Here is a 14,859-nt window from a genome sequence, read left to right as displayed (position 1 = left end):
AAGATTTGAAGATGTAATTGGGGTGCCTGGGTGGCTCAGTTGGTTAAATGTCAGACTTCAGCTCAGGTCATGAACTCTTCCGTTTATGGGTTCGTGCCCTGCGTCGGTCTCTGTGCTGACAGCTCAGAGCCTGGAGCCTGCATGGGATTCTGTGTCTCCCTCTCTGCTTCTGTCCCTCCCCCACTCACACTCGGTCTCTCTGTCTCTCTCAAAAATAAATAAGCATTAAAAATTTTTTTTAAAAAGAAGATTTGAAGATGTAATGAATATGTAACAGAACCAGGTGGAGTACTCTAAACAATATTTATAGGTGAGTAAGCAAATGAGAGGAGGAAAAGGAGTTGAGTTTCGTGATACCTTCTCACACTGTTTTCCAGAGCAGTGTTAAATTGATAGACTTAGAATAGAGCAGAGCAATTGGGAAGAGATGATATATATATATGATGTATATATATATATATACACCATATATATATATATATTTTTTTTTTTTAGAAAATAAGATTTGATAGAGATTTTCTTTACTAACTAGGAGTGAGTTGGTAATATCTTACCTGTCCAGGGTCATGGAGATGTCAAGCCTTATCATAGTCCTGCTTGGGGACTATTTGTTGGCATCATGGGATGAATGTACAATGTATAAGCTAATGCAATCTGTTTTGTCAGTTTTCGAGATTTTTTTTGTTTGTCATTGACACTTTTGAATCTTCTGCTGTCACTTGGCCATGGTTTTACTTTTCCTGCAAATGTGCTGGTCTCCAACTGCCTAGAATTAGACTCTCCTTGCTTTTTCTCTTTTATTTTTTTTAACTTCTTATTATAGTTTATATCTACTGCTTTCCTTATTCCTATACACTAACTAGTTCCACCTTCTTTATACACTGATATACTGTTATTTCTGGATTCCAATGTCTTCTTAAATGATAGCAATAGTGTTTCTGTTTCCAAGTCTCTCTTCTTACTTTGCAAAGTGGTTTAGCAGAGTTAGTGGGACGCTGTGAAGAATGGCCTAAGAACGGGACTAGGAGTCTTAGGTACCCATGAGACCATGCCCAAATCCTACCAAACATATCTTCCCTGAGGGCAGAGTTTTAGTATGCTCAAACCCTTCCTTGTTTGCATTTGGTCTTTCAAACTGGATTGATTGGCTAGAAGAGACAGTCAGTGGAGGCTGGAAGAAACACTTTGGCTAATGATAGATGAATAGAGCTCGGAACAACTAAAAATGAAGAGCCCAAAAAGTCTATAATTGTTCTTGAAAAGAAGTTTAATATATTCACTGAACACTGTGGAAAAAATTTGACTTCTAGTTGTATAATGTCCTTGTAATACATTTGTAGTCATTGAATAAATATTTAGTGAGCATCATATACATATATATATATATATATATATTCCAGGCAGTTTTTAAAGTGTTTGGATGTATGTACAAACAAAGCAAAAATCCCTGTCCTCAAAGAGTTTGCATTCCAGCCAGAGAAGACAAACTATACACATAATAAGTAGCAAATTATATAATGCATTTGAAGTTGATCAGTCCTATGGACAATTGAAAAAGTAGGACAGGAAAAGGAGATATAAAAATACTGTATGTGGGATCCTTGGCAATGTGCAGTATTTAAAAAGCATTCAGAAAAGCCCACATTGAGAAAATAAGATGTGGATGAAGAAGTGAAGGAGACAGAGGGTGGGCCAAGCAGTTATCTGGTCAAGAAAGTTCCAGGCAGAGGGAGTATCTAAACGTAAGACAGGAACGTGTCTTGAATATTTGAGGAATAGTTAGGAGGCTAGCCTGGCTGGAATAGAATGAGCAAACAGGAGATGAGTAGATGAAATTTAGAGAGCTAGAAAGGTCCATAACATGTAGACCCTTAGAAAACTATATAAAGACATGGCATCCATTCCCATTTTGCCAGAAATGCAACATGGCATAGCAATTTTCAAAATGATCCCTCCGGTGGCTTTGTTGGGAATAGACTATAGGAAGGTAAGGATGGTCTTCAGAAGACCTGCTGGGGAACCGTTAGAGAAAGCAGGCAAGAGGTGGTCACAATTGAAAGCAGAGGAGTAGCAGAGGAGGTGATGAGAAATTGTAGGATTAGGGATCTATTATAAAAAATAGGTGGCAGCATTCTGAAAGAGGTCAAGAATAGAAACGTGGATTCCAGTTAAGGAATGTTTGCAATCATACAGAAGTGAGCTGCTCACTATCTAAAATATGGTCAGAGATAATAGGATGACAAAAACAGGATAGGGTTAAAAGTTATTAGAAAATTGAATCAATAGGATAGGGAAAAGTTTGGATAGACAGGAAAGATTAATTTGATGTTTGGGCAAAAGAATGCTAAATCATTAATCGAATGTCATGTGGTTATTTCATTTATCAACTGAAAAATATTTCTTGATATCTATTATAGGCAAAGCAGTATGCAGGGCATAGGGGATACAGACATGAATGAGCCCCATTGTCCCAATGTGAGCCGAGAAAGGAAAGAGGGAGGTTGGAGAAACCTTTGTTGAGGAGGTGATATTTGAGCTGACTGGAGAAATTCTCCTAACTGGTACTGAGGCTGGAGGGGAACAGGCAGTGGAGGGGTGTTCCAGGCAGGGTGGTTTTACACGCATCCCAGTCAGGGACCAGAATATTGAGGTCCTTGAATTCCAAGTAAGTAATTTTCATCTTTAGCTTAGAAACAGTGGGGAGCCATCGACTGTTTGATTACAAATTCAGGTCTCTTCACCTCTCCAGGTATTGGTTTGCTCAGGGGAAAAATAAATAGTTAGGCCTGGGGGATTGCTAAGATTTCTTCCAGCTTTTAAACTCTGCTTGTAAGCAATAAAAATGAACCATCAGAATAGGGTGAACCACCTTTATGGGTAGTTGAGAAACTAAAACCAGCTTGATGGAAATCTGTGTGTCATCAACTGTATTGATGGCTTTGGTGACCCTCTTCCCCTCTACTTTTTTGTAGTAGGTGAATGCAATCAAGCAGACTTAGGTTCAGACAAATTTGTAACAAACTTTACCATAACCTTCCCATCTTTTTCCTTTTCTCAAGTATAAAAGAGTACTATATGCATATTTCTGAAAGTTCATCTGCCAGAATTTTATTATGAAAATTAAGAATATATAAAAGCTATTTGAATGAATAAATTTCTCATTACTTTCTGAATAAAACAACCTTTGTGGAACTTTTTGATTCTGTGAAACATAATTATTTCATGAGGAATTTAAGTAATATGCTTTTACTTGAGGTTAGGTTATAGAGGATACTAGGATATAAGATGGCAGGCATTCAAACTTATCCCCAGTTGCTATTACAGATTTTTAAGAATAAATAATTATGCTGTACCCCAAATGTTCCACATTTTTCTGCAACGTTGTAACAATTTTTCTGACTCAACACATTTTTTGAAGCCATGAAAGAAGTAAGACAATTGTATTTAGTTCTCAGTTGTGATCTTAAGTAAGACAGAGAGAGAGAGAGGTCGGGAGGAGAGGGTGTGGTGTGGGGGGAAGAAAATGGGGGAGAGGATGAGGAAAAGGAAAAGAAACAAAAAACTTATTCTGGTGAGGTTCGTATTTCTAAACACAGATGAAAATTATTAAATGTATGGTAATAAATTGTCAAATTAAAGGACATTATGTAAACAATCTTTTATGCAAATATACTTTCTTAGAGCAGATTGTGATCTGATCTCTTTATTTGTTGAATTTTGCCCCAGCGATGAACTGCATTTTTAACACAGACTAATAAAACTGGGAAAAGTTGTTTTGTTTTGTCTTGTTTTGGTGTGATATGGGATAGGAGAGATAAGGGGTTTGCAGAACAAGTTAAATTAATTCAGTGCATGAAATATTCAGGGATTCATAGTGGAGATTCTGCCATTAAAGGCTTGCTAAGGGGATCAAGGAGAGTTTGGGTTTTTCATTTCATAGCTCTTAGCATCCAAAATCATATTCAGGGGATCCCTGGTGGCTTTCTCTTACTGAATCTGAATATCATGCCTCAAAGACGTCTTTATAATAAGTGATACTTTCCATTTGATAATACTTACTTGAAACTCCTTTCAGGAAATTTATAATGTTCAAAGAACACAAAGCATATTAAAATCTTTACTTTTTATTATTTATCAGATCTCTTCCAACAACTTCTCTCAAAATTCTATTAATATCTTCATTCTAAGTGAATGAACTCCCTGCTTGAGTTTTAATTTTTGGTGGGAAAAGATTCAAATTTCTGGCCCAAGTGAGATGAAATTGCATCTTAATTGTTATTGTTCATATTCAGTTTGTAAAAATGATTTATGAGCTTGTTGTGATAGTAGCTACTTATAAACTAATTTAATGGTTTTTAACTTTTCTTCATTAGCTTTAGAATATTTGCTTTTTAGAATTCATGCCAAGATTCCATTTAGATTACATTTCTTTTGTATTTTATTTTGTCTTTCCTATGCTCCAAGTGGTAGAGCCTTAAAATGAATTTACCTTTCCCTTAGGTTTTTTTGTGATGTCTTTTGTGTTTGAATGAAAATTTTTTTAAATGATCATTCTTTATTTGACTTTAAACAACCCCCATTCCATCTGTAAAGGCTTCAAGGTGTGATGTATGAGCAATATGAACAATATGTTTATCCAAGTTTACTAAATTAGATGCTTCAGTCAGTGCCCTTGAAGAAGAGGAATTGATTACAGAGATTATAAAAGAACAGAGAAAGTAAAAAAAAAGTTTTTCAAGGAAAAAATTGTATATTTCTGCCAGCTCAGAACTCTAAGTGCATTTTTTAAGTAATCTGGGGAATATTACTTTTACAGAATCTTTGATTCATTTTTTTTAAAAATCTGCCTCAGGTGATTGTGCATTATGCTAGAGAAAGAGAGAGGGAGAGAGACACAGAGAAAGAGAGAGACAGAGAGAGAGACAGAGAGAGACAGAGAGAGAGAGAGAGAGAGAGACCGGAGAGGTGAATGAGGGGGTTGGGGCAGAGGATATGGGAAAGAAAGAGAATCACAAGCTGACTCCATGCTCAGTATGGAACCCAGTGCAGGGCTTGACTTGGGGCTCGATCTCAGGAATAAGATCAAGACTTGAGCCTAAATCAAGAGTTGGATGGTTAGCTGACTGTGCCACCCAGGCACCCTGTTTGTGAATATTCTTGATCATAATGGTCTATATCTACATTTAGGCTTCAACAAATAACACTTGTGTTATTGTAGACTATTGAGAGTCTCGGAACCTCAATTTTTTTCATCCGTATAGTGAGCATAATAATAGCATCTAGGTTATAAGATTATTTTAAAGATATTGCTTAGAACTGTGGCTCATAGGGGCATCTGGGTGGCTTAGTCGATTGAGTGTCCAACTTCAGCTGGGGTCATGATCTCGCGGTTTGAGTTCAAGCCCCACACTGGGCTCGCTGCTGTCACCCTGTCAGCGCAGAGCCTGCTTCGGGTCTTCTGTCCCCCTCTCTCGGCCCCGCCCCTGCTTGCTTTGCCCTCCCCAAAATAAATAAATATGTAAAAAAAAAAAAAAAAAAAAAGAACCGTGGCTCATAATGAAAGCTCAATTACCATTTGTTCCTGTTGCTTCCAAAACTATTAAACAATTACATGAACCTAAATCAGGATAAACACATGGATCCCTAAATTAAACTTGTTGGACAGTTTTTACAAGACCTTTGCTAAATGGTTGAGGCATCAATCACCTGAGTTCATGTTGTTCAACTGGAAGATTATATGGGGAAAAGACTTTGTCTCTCTTGCATATTATTTTACTAAATAGAATTCTTTTTTTCTTTATTATCTTATTTAAATTAACAATGTTTTATTCAAAACTTTAATCTGGTTAGTAGGGTAGAGTTATAGTAGCATAGGCTCTTATATTAAAAACATATTTATGTTGTTTTTCCTGAAAATATCCAGAATAACCTGAAAAATGTCAAACATTATAGAAGAGATCTTAGTACTTTTTTACTTCACAAAGAGTTACGGGTAAAAATAAATTTTAATAAGATAAAAATGTCATTTTCCTGTTACACAATCCCATTTAAATGATTAAATTTCTTTTTATCAAGTGAAAGTGTAGAGCAATTAATTTTAGACATTTGAATCATTTCCCTAAGAAGTAACATTTAGAATGTCATTAAGGTTGAAGATAGATACCCTCCCCCCACCCAGCAATTAAAAGAACATGGTAATTACTAATACTTTATATCAGAATGAAGATGCAAAGGGAAAAAAAACATCATATGAACAATCAGTGACAGTGTGAAACAATTCACAACTACTGGACCCAGAACTTAGAAGCACATACAACATGGAACGTCTCCTCCTGCCTTTTTTTTATGGCTATGTGGCATAAAACTAAGAGAGTTTGTGTTTATGTTTGTTGAGTTGTTTTGATGAATATTTTCATCAAGTAATCACTTTGATAACTGAAATTGATCATGTTATCAATGTGATTACTGTCACATCCAGATATCAGTCATTTTATGTAGATAATATTTATATTATCTTCCTGCTCTGGTGTACTCTTACCCCATTTACTACTACTTGTTGGGGAATGATGGTGTAAATAGCCTTTATGAAGAGCCCTATCCTTCTTCTGTTTCTCTTGTTCTACTTTCCTTCTTTTAATAACTTCAATATTCATGTTGATGAAACTGAACTTAATCTTCATTTCTTTAGGTTTCAATATACTTGATATCTCACTTCTAATGGGATATGTCAACGGCTCTATCTTCCATAGGCGCTGTTTGTTTGTTTATTTTTAATGTTTATTTATTTATTTTTTTATTTAAAAAAAATTTTTTTTAAGTTTATTTATTTTTGAGACATAGAGAGACAGAGCATGAACGGGGGAGGGTCAGAGAGAGAGGGAGACACAGAATCGGAAGCAGGCTCCAGGCTCTGAGCCATCAGCCCAGAGCCCGACGCGGGGCTCGAACTCACGGACCGCGAGATCGTGACCTGAGCCGAAGTCGGACGCTTAACCGACTGAGCCACCCAGGCGCCCCTTTTAATGTTTATTTTTGAGAGAGAGAGAGCAGGTGTACGTGTGCGCACAAGCAGAGGAGGGGTGGAGAGAGAGGGGGACAGAGGATCTGAAGTGGGCTCTGTGCTGACAGCAGAGAGATACAGAGCTCAAACTCACACTGACCAAGCCACCCAGGCACCCCACTTAGCAGTTGTTTAATATCAAACATTTAGGCTCCAGTCCATTTGCCTTCTCTCAATTCTTCCCACCTCACTACATCCCCTGGATTCTTGCTTCTTGATGAAGACTCACAGGCCCACCCATAGTTATAAGGGAAGGTGTGACCCAAAGGCATGAATACCCAGAGGCAGGGATGGAGGGGTCACCTACCCACCCCTTTGTTGAATTAATATCTATTTAATTAGTTCCTGGCCCCATCTACCCAAGAGACTTTAAACCTGTGTGCAGGGACCATTTCTGTTCTAGCTCACTGTACTGTTTCTATCCATAGCTTCCAGCAAAGTGTCTCATTAACTACTTCTGAGGAATTGAAGAATAAAATATGGAAAAAGTCTGATAAGTCTCAAAAAGAAAGGTAATTTAATTAGGAGCATAAGTGATAGAAATGAACTCACTAATAACAAGTGTCAACTTCAACTTTTATTAAACTATTTTACTTTACCCATGTCTATTTTAGCTAGTACTCTTCCACTCAGCTTCTAGGGATTGTGCATCTCAGCTTCTACTTGCTTATTGGTTTGTTAAGACAGTTGCTCTGAACCCTGATCTTCAATTTCCTTCTGATGATGCCATCTCAACCACAGCTTCTTACTTTGGGTCAGTGTTCCTGCTTATAAGTAGGATATGGGCTTACTCAGTTAGGTTCCTTTGGGTAATCACTCAGTCTCTGTAAGCCTTACTTTTCTTTTTTTTTTTTTTAACATTTATTTATTTTTGAGACAGAGAGAGAGCATGAACAGGGGAGGGTCAGAGGAAGAGGGAGACATAGAATCTGAGACAGGCTCCAGGCTCTGAGCTGTCAGCACAGAGCCCGACGCGGGGCTCGAACCCACGGACCGTGAGATCATGACCTGAGCCGAAGTCGGACACTTAACCGACTGAGCCACCCAGGCGCCCCAGCCTTACTTTTCTCAAATCTAAAATGGTGGAAACAATACCTCCTGAGAGTGTTATTGTAAAGATTAAGTAAAGTGACATGAAACTGTCTTGTCCATTTCCTAGCAAACGTGTTTTGGTTTTGCTCCTTTTCTCCTTAGCACTTTGCTTCTGAAAGATTTGCTCAGCCATGCCTTTTGAATAAGATTTCCTATTGGCATAAGAAGCAATAATTTGATTAGCTAGACCACTCTTAAATGTACTATGGGATTATATAACTTCCACCCCGGCACAATGTGGGTGTAGTGTCAGAAGATGATGACTGGCAAACAATTAGAATCTCCAATGGGGTCTGGGGTTGGTTCCCTTCGTACTAAGCCCTTGGATAACAAAATACGATTTCTTCAGTAAACTAATGCAAAAGAGGCATGTTATCAAATGATGAGGTAGACCATTCAGAAACAATCAGAATACCATATTTGTACTTTCTCAGATATAAAGTTAAAGTACTTTTTATAGATTCAGTAAATAAAGCATAAAAAATGATGCCTTGACCTCAGTTATGGAATCAGTTCTCAATTTTTGTTTCTCTAGGAAGAACACATTTTTCCCTTCATGTAGTCACTTGTTTCTTTCACATTTAGGTTATGAACATGTCAGTACTTTCAAGCACACACTATTATTTGTCCTCTGATACCATGTTCGCACACTTGGTCTTTGATGTTTCTGTCAGATATTCCCAGCAACCATCATAACTCATGCTCTTGAATTTTTAATATCACTCCACCAACAGAAATGACAAATACCTAGTCTTTTAGCAAATACACAAGAATGAAAGAAAAGTTCCTAAGTAAGAAAAACATATTGAAATACTCTCCCAATTTTTATTTTGATCCTATTGAAAAGTAATGGAAAAAAAACATGTTGCCATTATTTTCATGACCTCTCTCACAGACACTATATTTTCTTTAGATATTTTAAAATGAAAATGCCAAGAGGTAAATTTGGAATGTTTCTGTAGAAAGCATTATGTGCAATATATTATTTTTCAATATGTAACTACAGAAGAAATAATTCTCTTTAACAAGCTGTAGTATTTTTCTTCTCTTTCATAAAATAAAAAATAAAATAATAGTCAATGCCTTTGTTCTAATGGCTGATAAATAGAGCTAATTCATTAGACTAGAACTCCTTTCCTAATCCCTCCTTTTTATGCAAATCTAATCGAAGCTTCAATGACAGTGAGTCCCCTCAGTATTTACCTCTGTTCCATGCTGCGGAAAGGATGGACTTTCAATAAATATACATCAAAATAAACATAAGGAAGGACTTCAAATAAACAACTACTTGGTATAGTGGTTTTGCTTTCCCACTCACTTTAACTCATTGATACAACCCAGTTATATGTCCCAATTAACTTAAGTTAGGTTCTGATTCTGATATTTAGTGTAAAAACATTTCAGAGCTTTGATAAATATACTTTTAATTTATTATTAATTATAGTTATCAGATATTTGATAATTTTTAAAGTTATATATGTAAATATCATCAGGTGATAAACTGTGGTGGGTAAATAATTTTATTCTTTAAATCTTTATCAACTGAGTTGATGCAGGAAATTCAGTTTTGTTTCTTCTAGTAAACTTAGTGCCCTTTGTGATATTTTTCAATAACTCTGGAGATGAAGTTCTGTCAGTTCAGACTTTTTTTCTTGTTCTCTTCTTAAGATGGCACCTGAGATTGTCGGGGTGGGTGATGTACAGAACACTCAGCTATAGTTAAGGGAGAAGCATCTGGCCCACCGCCATCTCTAGGAATCCACTAAAATGCACCTGACACCCCCTTGGTCAACTGTTCCTCTTACTGCTGCATCCTCCAAGCTCTCTGTGGAACCACCATGGCCCCATGCCCTTTATTCCAACCCTTTATTATTTTTTTTAATGTTTATTTATTTATTTTGAGAGATGGGGGCAGAGACAGAGGGAGTGAGATAATCCCAAACAGGTTCCACACTGTCAGCACGATGCAGGGCTCAATCCCACGAACCATGAGATCATGCTCTGAGCCAAAATCAAGAGTCAGACACTCAACCGACTGAGCCACCCAGGCACCCCTCTCCCGACCCTTTAGATCCACTGGGGATGCTGAACCTCTCAGTCATTTCTATTCTCTTCTCTGGAGGCTCAGGAATTTCAGGGTTCTCTCTTGGGTCTCTCGGGTTAGAATAATCTTTGTTGGATGTGTTATTATTGTTTGATTCTGATAATATTTTTACATGAAGACTATGGCACCAAGCTGCCGTGGAGGGATTCAATACAAACCCTCTGGATTGCCTTCAAGGGCTAAGGGAAGATGGTTTAGGCATTTTTTATCATCAGTTCTTCCCAAACATATCTGGAGTTCCCAGTGACCTCACAACCATATCAACACCCATTTCCTTGAACTTAACGAAGGGTAGGGAGTCCAGCAGGGCTCAGTATTAGGAATCTGAATCCAGTCTTTCTCTTCCCTTTCTGAAGTTTCTCCTTTCTTAGCATGATAAAACTTTGTGAGTTAAGTTCATTTTGTCCTCTATTCTCTTTTTCAATTTTCTGTTTATGGTGTTAACTTTACATTAGGCTGTGTGAGACACATGATGATTAGAATTCTAAAATGTGTATCTATTGCAAACCAGAAGCCGTGACTTTTAAAGACTACTGTCTTTGTTATAAATTTCAAAAAGCTCATTATGGAACTCAAAATCAAAAGAGTTTTGATACTATATACATCCTTTAGTGCTTTCCACTTAACAAGTGAACCCTGAAACAATAAAATTTACTGATTCACCATGGAGAAGAAAGTTGTAGGTAACTGTTTGAAAATTATGGGACAAATTCTTAATTAATTTCTTCAGAGTTTTACCACTTCAAACATTTTTTTCCAAACAACAATGTATTGGTAGCTGTTCCTTAATCCATAAATTTTCCATGTTGGGAAAATTGGCAATTAATCTGTGATTGAAAATAACACTGGTAGTGGGAATAGAACCCAAACTGGACCATCAGTTTTTTAATCAGATTTAGTATTTTATTCTGGAAAAATCATCTGACAATACTGAAGTTGAATTAGTGTACACCTAGAATTTAGTAAACTTAATTTAAAAAAATCAGAATTCTTTTAAGATTAAATAGCATTGAAAAGACTGGACAAGGGAGGTGGAGGGAAATGGGCCCACATAGTCTATGTGTGTGTTAGAGGTGGAGGACACATCAGGGACATCATGCAAAATGCTCAGTGAGCCAAACAGAATGAATTGGTGTGCGATGATTATTCACAGTGTCAGTGTATGCAACTGAAAATCTCACCAGTTTTCAAATGCTAGAGATTTCATGACCAGTGACTGGATAAAGAACAAACAGTAACCTCCTAACATTCAAACTCTCTCATGTTCCCCAGAGGCAAAATGACATGCTAAATGTAAACTTAGATATTTGTTCATTTACTTATGTGTGGAATATTCCTTCCTCATAGCTTTTTTCCCCACTATGTTTTTTTTTTATTTTGTTTTGTTTGTGGAGATGAAAACTGGCAATATGTAAGATTACTGAAGTATAATGATAGATTTTTGAGCACAGAAATGAGACCATTTAAAATATTTCCCTGCATATTTTTTGTATTTTGGGATGGACAAGAATATGTCATATAAAATTGGAAACTCAGATTTTACTAGCAGTGAATAGTGTCGTTTAGATGGAATGTCAACTTCAAACAATGAGAAATTCATGTATGGGCTCTTTGAATTAAACTCAGTGGCTTGAGCTGAATTTAGAGTAATGCCAAATAAATGGTCTTGTGAAAACTGAGGAATTGCCTTTCCTATTTTCTACATTAAAATATCCTGTACCTTTTGCTTTTTCCCTTCAGACTATGCCAAATTTATCATTTAGCTATCTGTATGATATCAACTTATTCTGGAATATACTTTTCTCCCAAAGTTTACTCTGTTGAAATTTTTTGGCAAGTTAACTTTCAAAATAAAGCTTGCCCTAAGACCTTTAAAAGCAAAAGTGGGCATCTATGTGGATAAAGTATTAAGTACATTACCATCATGTAAAATTTCACAGTTAATGATTATTTCATTTGAAATGAGATGACATGGTCTTCACATCTGAGGCAAGACCTCAGATGCAACCATAATTAAAATTCTATTTTTTCATAGATACATCTTTCAATATGTGAGTATGTCATTTAGAAAAATATCTGCTTATATTTACTAGGATTATTAAATTCTTCCTTTTATACAATATAAGTTGAAAATTCTTCCTTTTATAACAATATAGGTTGAAAATTTTCTCAAATATTTCTGTTCCAAATTTTCTGGATTTTATAAATCGTTTCCAGAAAAGTCTCAGGTATTTTGTTGTAGCTGTCTTTTGAATCATTTCTTAATGCTTTTGAATTTTTTTTAAACGTTTATTCATTTGTTGATAAAGACAGACTGAGCGTGAGCGGGGGGGGGGGGGGGGGGGGGGGGGGAGGGGCAGAGAGAGAAGGAGACAAAATCCGAAGCAAGCTCCAGGCTCTGAACTGACAGCACAGAGCCCCATGCGGGACTCGAACTCACGGACGTGAGATCATGACTTGAGCTGAAGTCGGACGCTTAACCGACTGAGCCACCCAGGCACCCCTAATGTTTTTTGAAGTAAATATCCATTATGATAAGGTTCAGAATCTCATGTGACCAGTTGTGTCATAAAATTTATTTTCTCTCAGTTTATCCCACAGATGGAGTTAAATTTGTTATATGAACTCATATTTACATTAGATTTGAGAAACTTCTGCCTTGTATTCTAACCATTAAAAAATAACTTCTGATAATTATATATTTTTTCAGTTTGGTTCTAGTTTAAATGAGCGATTTTAAAAGTTGAAAGAAAAGTAGGTTTTTAAAATGTTGGATAAGTTTCAGATAATACCTCTTCATTACATATTGGCTACATCTCAAATAGTTGAGATAATTGTCATTTGGACAACATAGAGTTGTCTGCCTTGGGAAAGTCACTCCACTCCCCAAAAAATCTTGCCCTCTCTTAGCTCTGGTCTTTGCACGTGCGGCTCTGACCATGTGGAACAGTCTTTCCTTCCTCTTTTGCCAGAATATACTAATTCTGCTCAGCTTCCTCTTCAGAGCCTCCCCTGACCATCCCCATACTGGTTCAGCTGCCTTATGCAATGCTTCACTGATTAACTGCTTATCACACATCACATCCCCCACATTACAAACACTCCTCTACAAACTGTAAGAGGCAAGGCCCTCATTTTATCAGCTTATGTGCCAGTTGGGGGCAAAAACAAAACTAAGCAAGTAATTATTTTAGTACGTATAAAATATACTCAACATTCTATTCTTCATCTTTTGTTTGTTTGTTTCATGTCTCTTATAATCTTCCCCTTTGCAGGACACGGAAGTCTTCCTCAACTACTTTTAATTTGACAATTATATGGCATTTTATTGTACAGGTTTCCCATGGTTTTAAAACCAACTTCCTATTGAAGGGATTTTAGGTTCTTTTCAATCTTAAACTGTTACCAAAGAGGATGCGATGACTGTTACATAATTCACTCCATAGTTGTACAGGTTCTGGTGGGTAAATTCCCAGAAGTGAATTTGTTAGGTCTAAGCGTATATGTATTTAAAACTTTGTAGCTGTTATTCAATTGTTTTCCAGAGGGGTGCATCAATTTACACTCCCACAATAATACATGAGTTACTCATCACCCATGTTAATACCAAGAGAATGTATAATCTAAGTTTTGAATTTTTGCCAATCTAAGAGGTGAACAGTGGTATCTCAGTGTAGTTTTTATTTACATTTTTCTTTAGTGAGTGGTGGAGAGGTGTTCTTCTTAACATTGAAGAGGCATTTTCCTTTTCTATATGATCAATTCACATCTTTTGGTCATTTTGGGGGGGTCATTTTTATATTATTGATCTCTAGATATTTTTATACTAGGAGGATTAACTAATCTCTTGTGACGTGAGTTACAAATAAATATTTTTAAATAGATTGTTGTTTGATAGAACTTTCTCTTTGATTCATTAGTCTGTGGAGATGATGTTATGACTTTTTCTTTAGCATTATAAATATAGCAAATTTATATTAATTGACTTGTTAACACAGTACATTTTTTTCATTCTGAAGTTTTGTGATATAGTAATATTTTATAGAAATATTCTATATTTCTAGAAATACAGAATATTCTATATTTCAATGAAGTAGAAATACTTCATTGCTCTTTTTTTGAGTATGATTTATTTTTCTATATAGCATTAGAATCATCTTGGCATATACCCAATTAAAAAAAAAATCTTCAGGGTGCCTGAGTCACCCCTGACTCTTGATTTTGGCTTAGGTCATGACCCCAAGGTCATGGCATTGAGCCCTGCATGGAGCTCTGTATTGAGCTTGGAGCCTGTTTAAGATTCTCTCTCTCTCTGCCCTGCTCGCACTCTCTTTCTCTAAAACAAAAAAATAAAAATGAAAATAAATCCTTCATATTTTTTGCTGGGATCATACTAAATTTGAACATTAATTTGAGGAGAATTTTTTCTTCATGTTGAATATTATTCAAATATTTTTATTGTTGTTCAGGTTCAGGAGAGTTTTAAATTTTTCTTTTTTTTTTTTTTTTTTTTTTTTATTTTATTTTATTTTTTAATATATGAAATTTACTGTCAAATTGGTTTCCATACAACACCCAGTGCTCATCCCAAAAGGTGCCCTCC

General features: G+C 36.1%; 1 protein-coding gene across 3 annotated transcripts in view; it reads left to right on the top strand.

Moving 5' to 3' along the window:
• The window catches only part of KYNU (kynureninase), a 122,148-nt gene that overhangs the window by 74,780 nt on the left and 32,509 nt on the right, over positions 1-14,859 (top strand). For 2 of the 3 annotated variants that reach the window (XM_060626170.3, XM_060626173.3), the window contains exon 11: positions 7,489-7,572. The exons of the other annotated variant lie outside the window; for it this stretch is intronic. In XM_060626170.3, coding sequence (XP_060482153.1) covers positions 7,489-7,572 — 84 coding nt within the window. The remainder of the gene's footprint in view (positions 1-7,488; positions 7,573-14,859) is intronic. 3 annotated transcript variants of the gene reach the window in all.

The sequence above is a fragment of the Panthera onca genome, chromosome C1 (genome assembly GCF_046562875.1).
Source record: "Panthera onca isolate mPanOnc1 chromosome C1, mPanOnc1 haplotype 2, whole genome shotgun sequence".
NCBI classification, from domain to species: domain Eukaryota; kingdom Metazoa; phylum Chordata; class Mammalia; order Carnivora; family Felidae; genus Panthera; species Panthera onca.
This window is presented reverse-complemented; position numbering and strand designations above follow the sequence as displayed.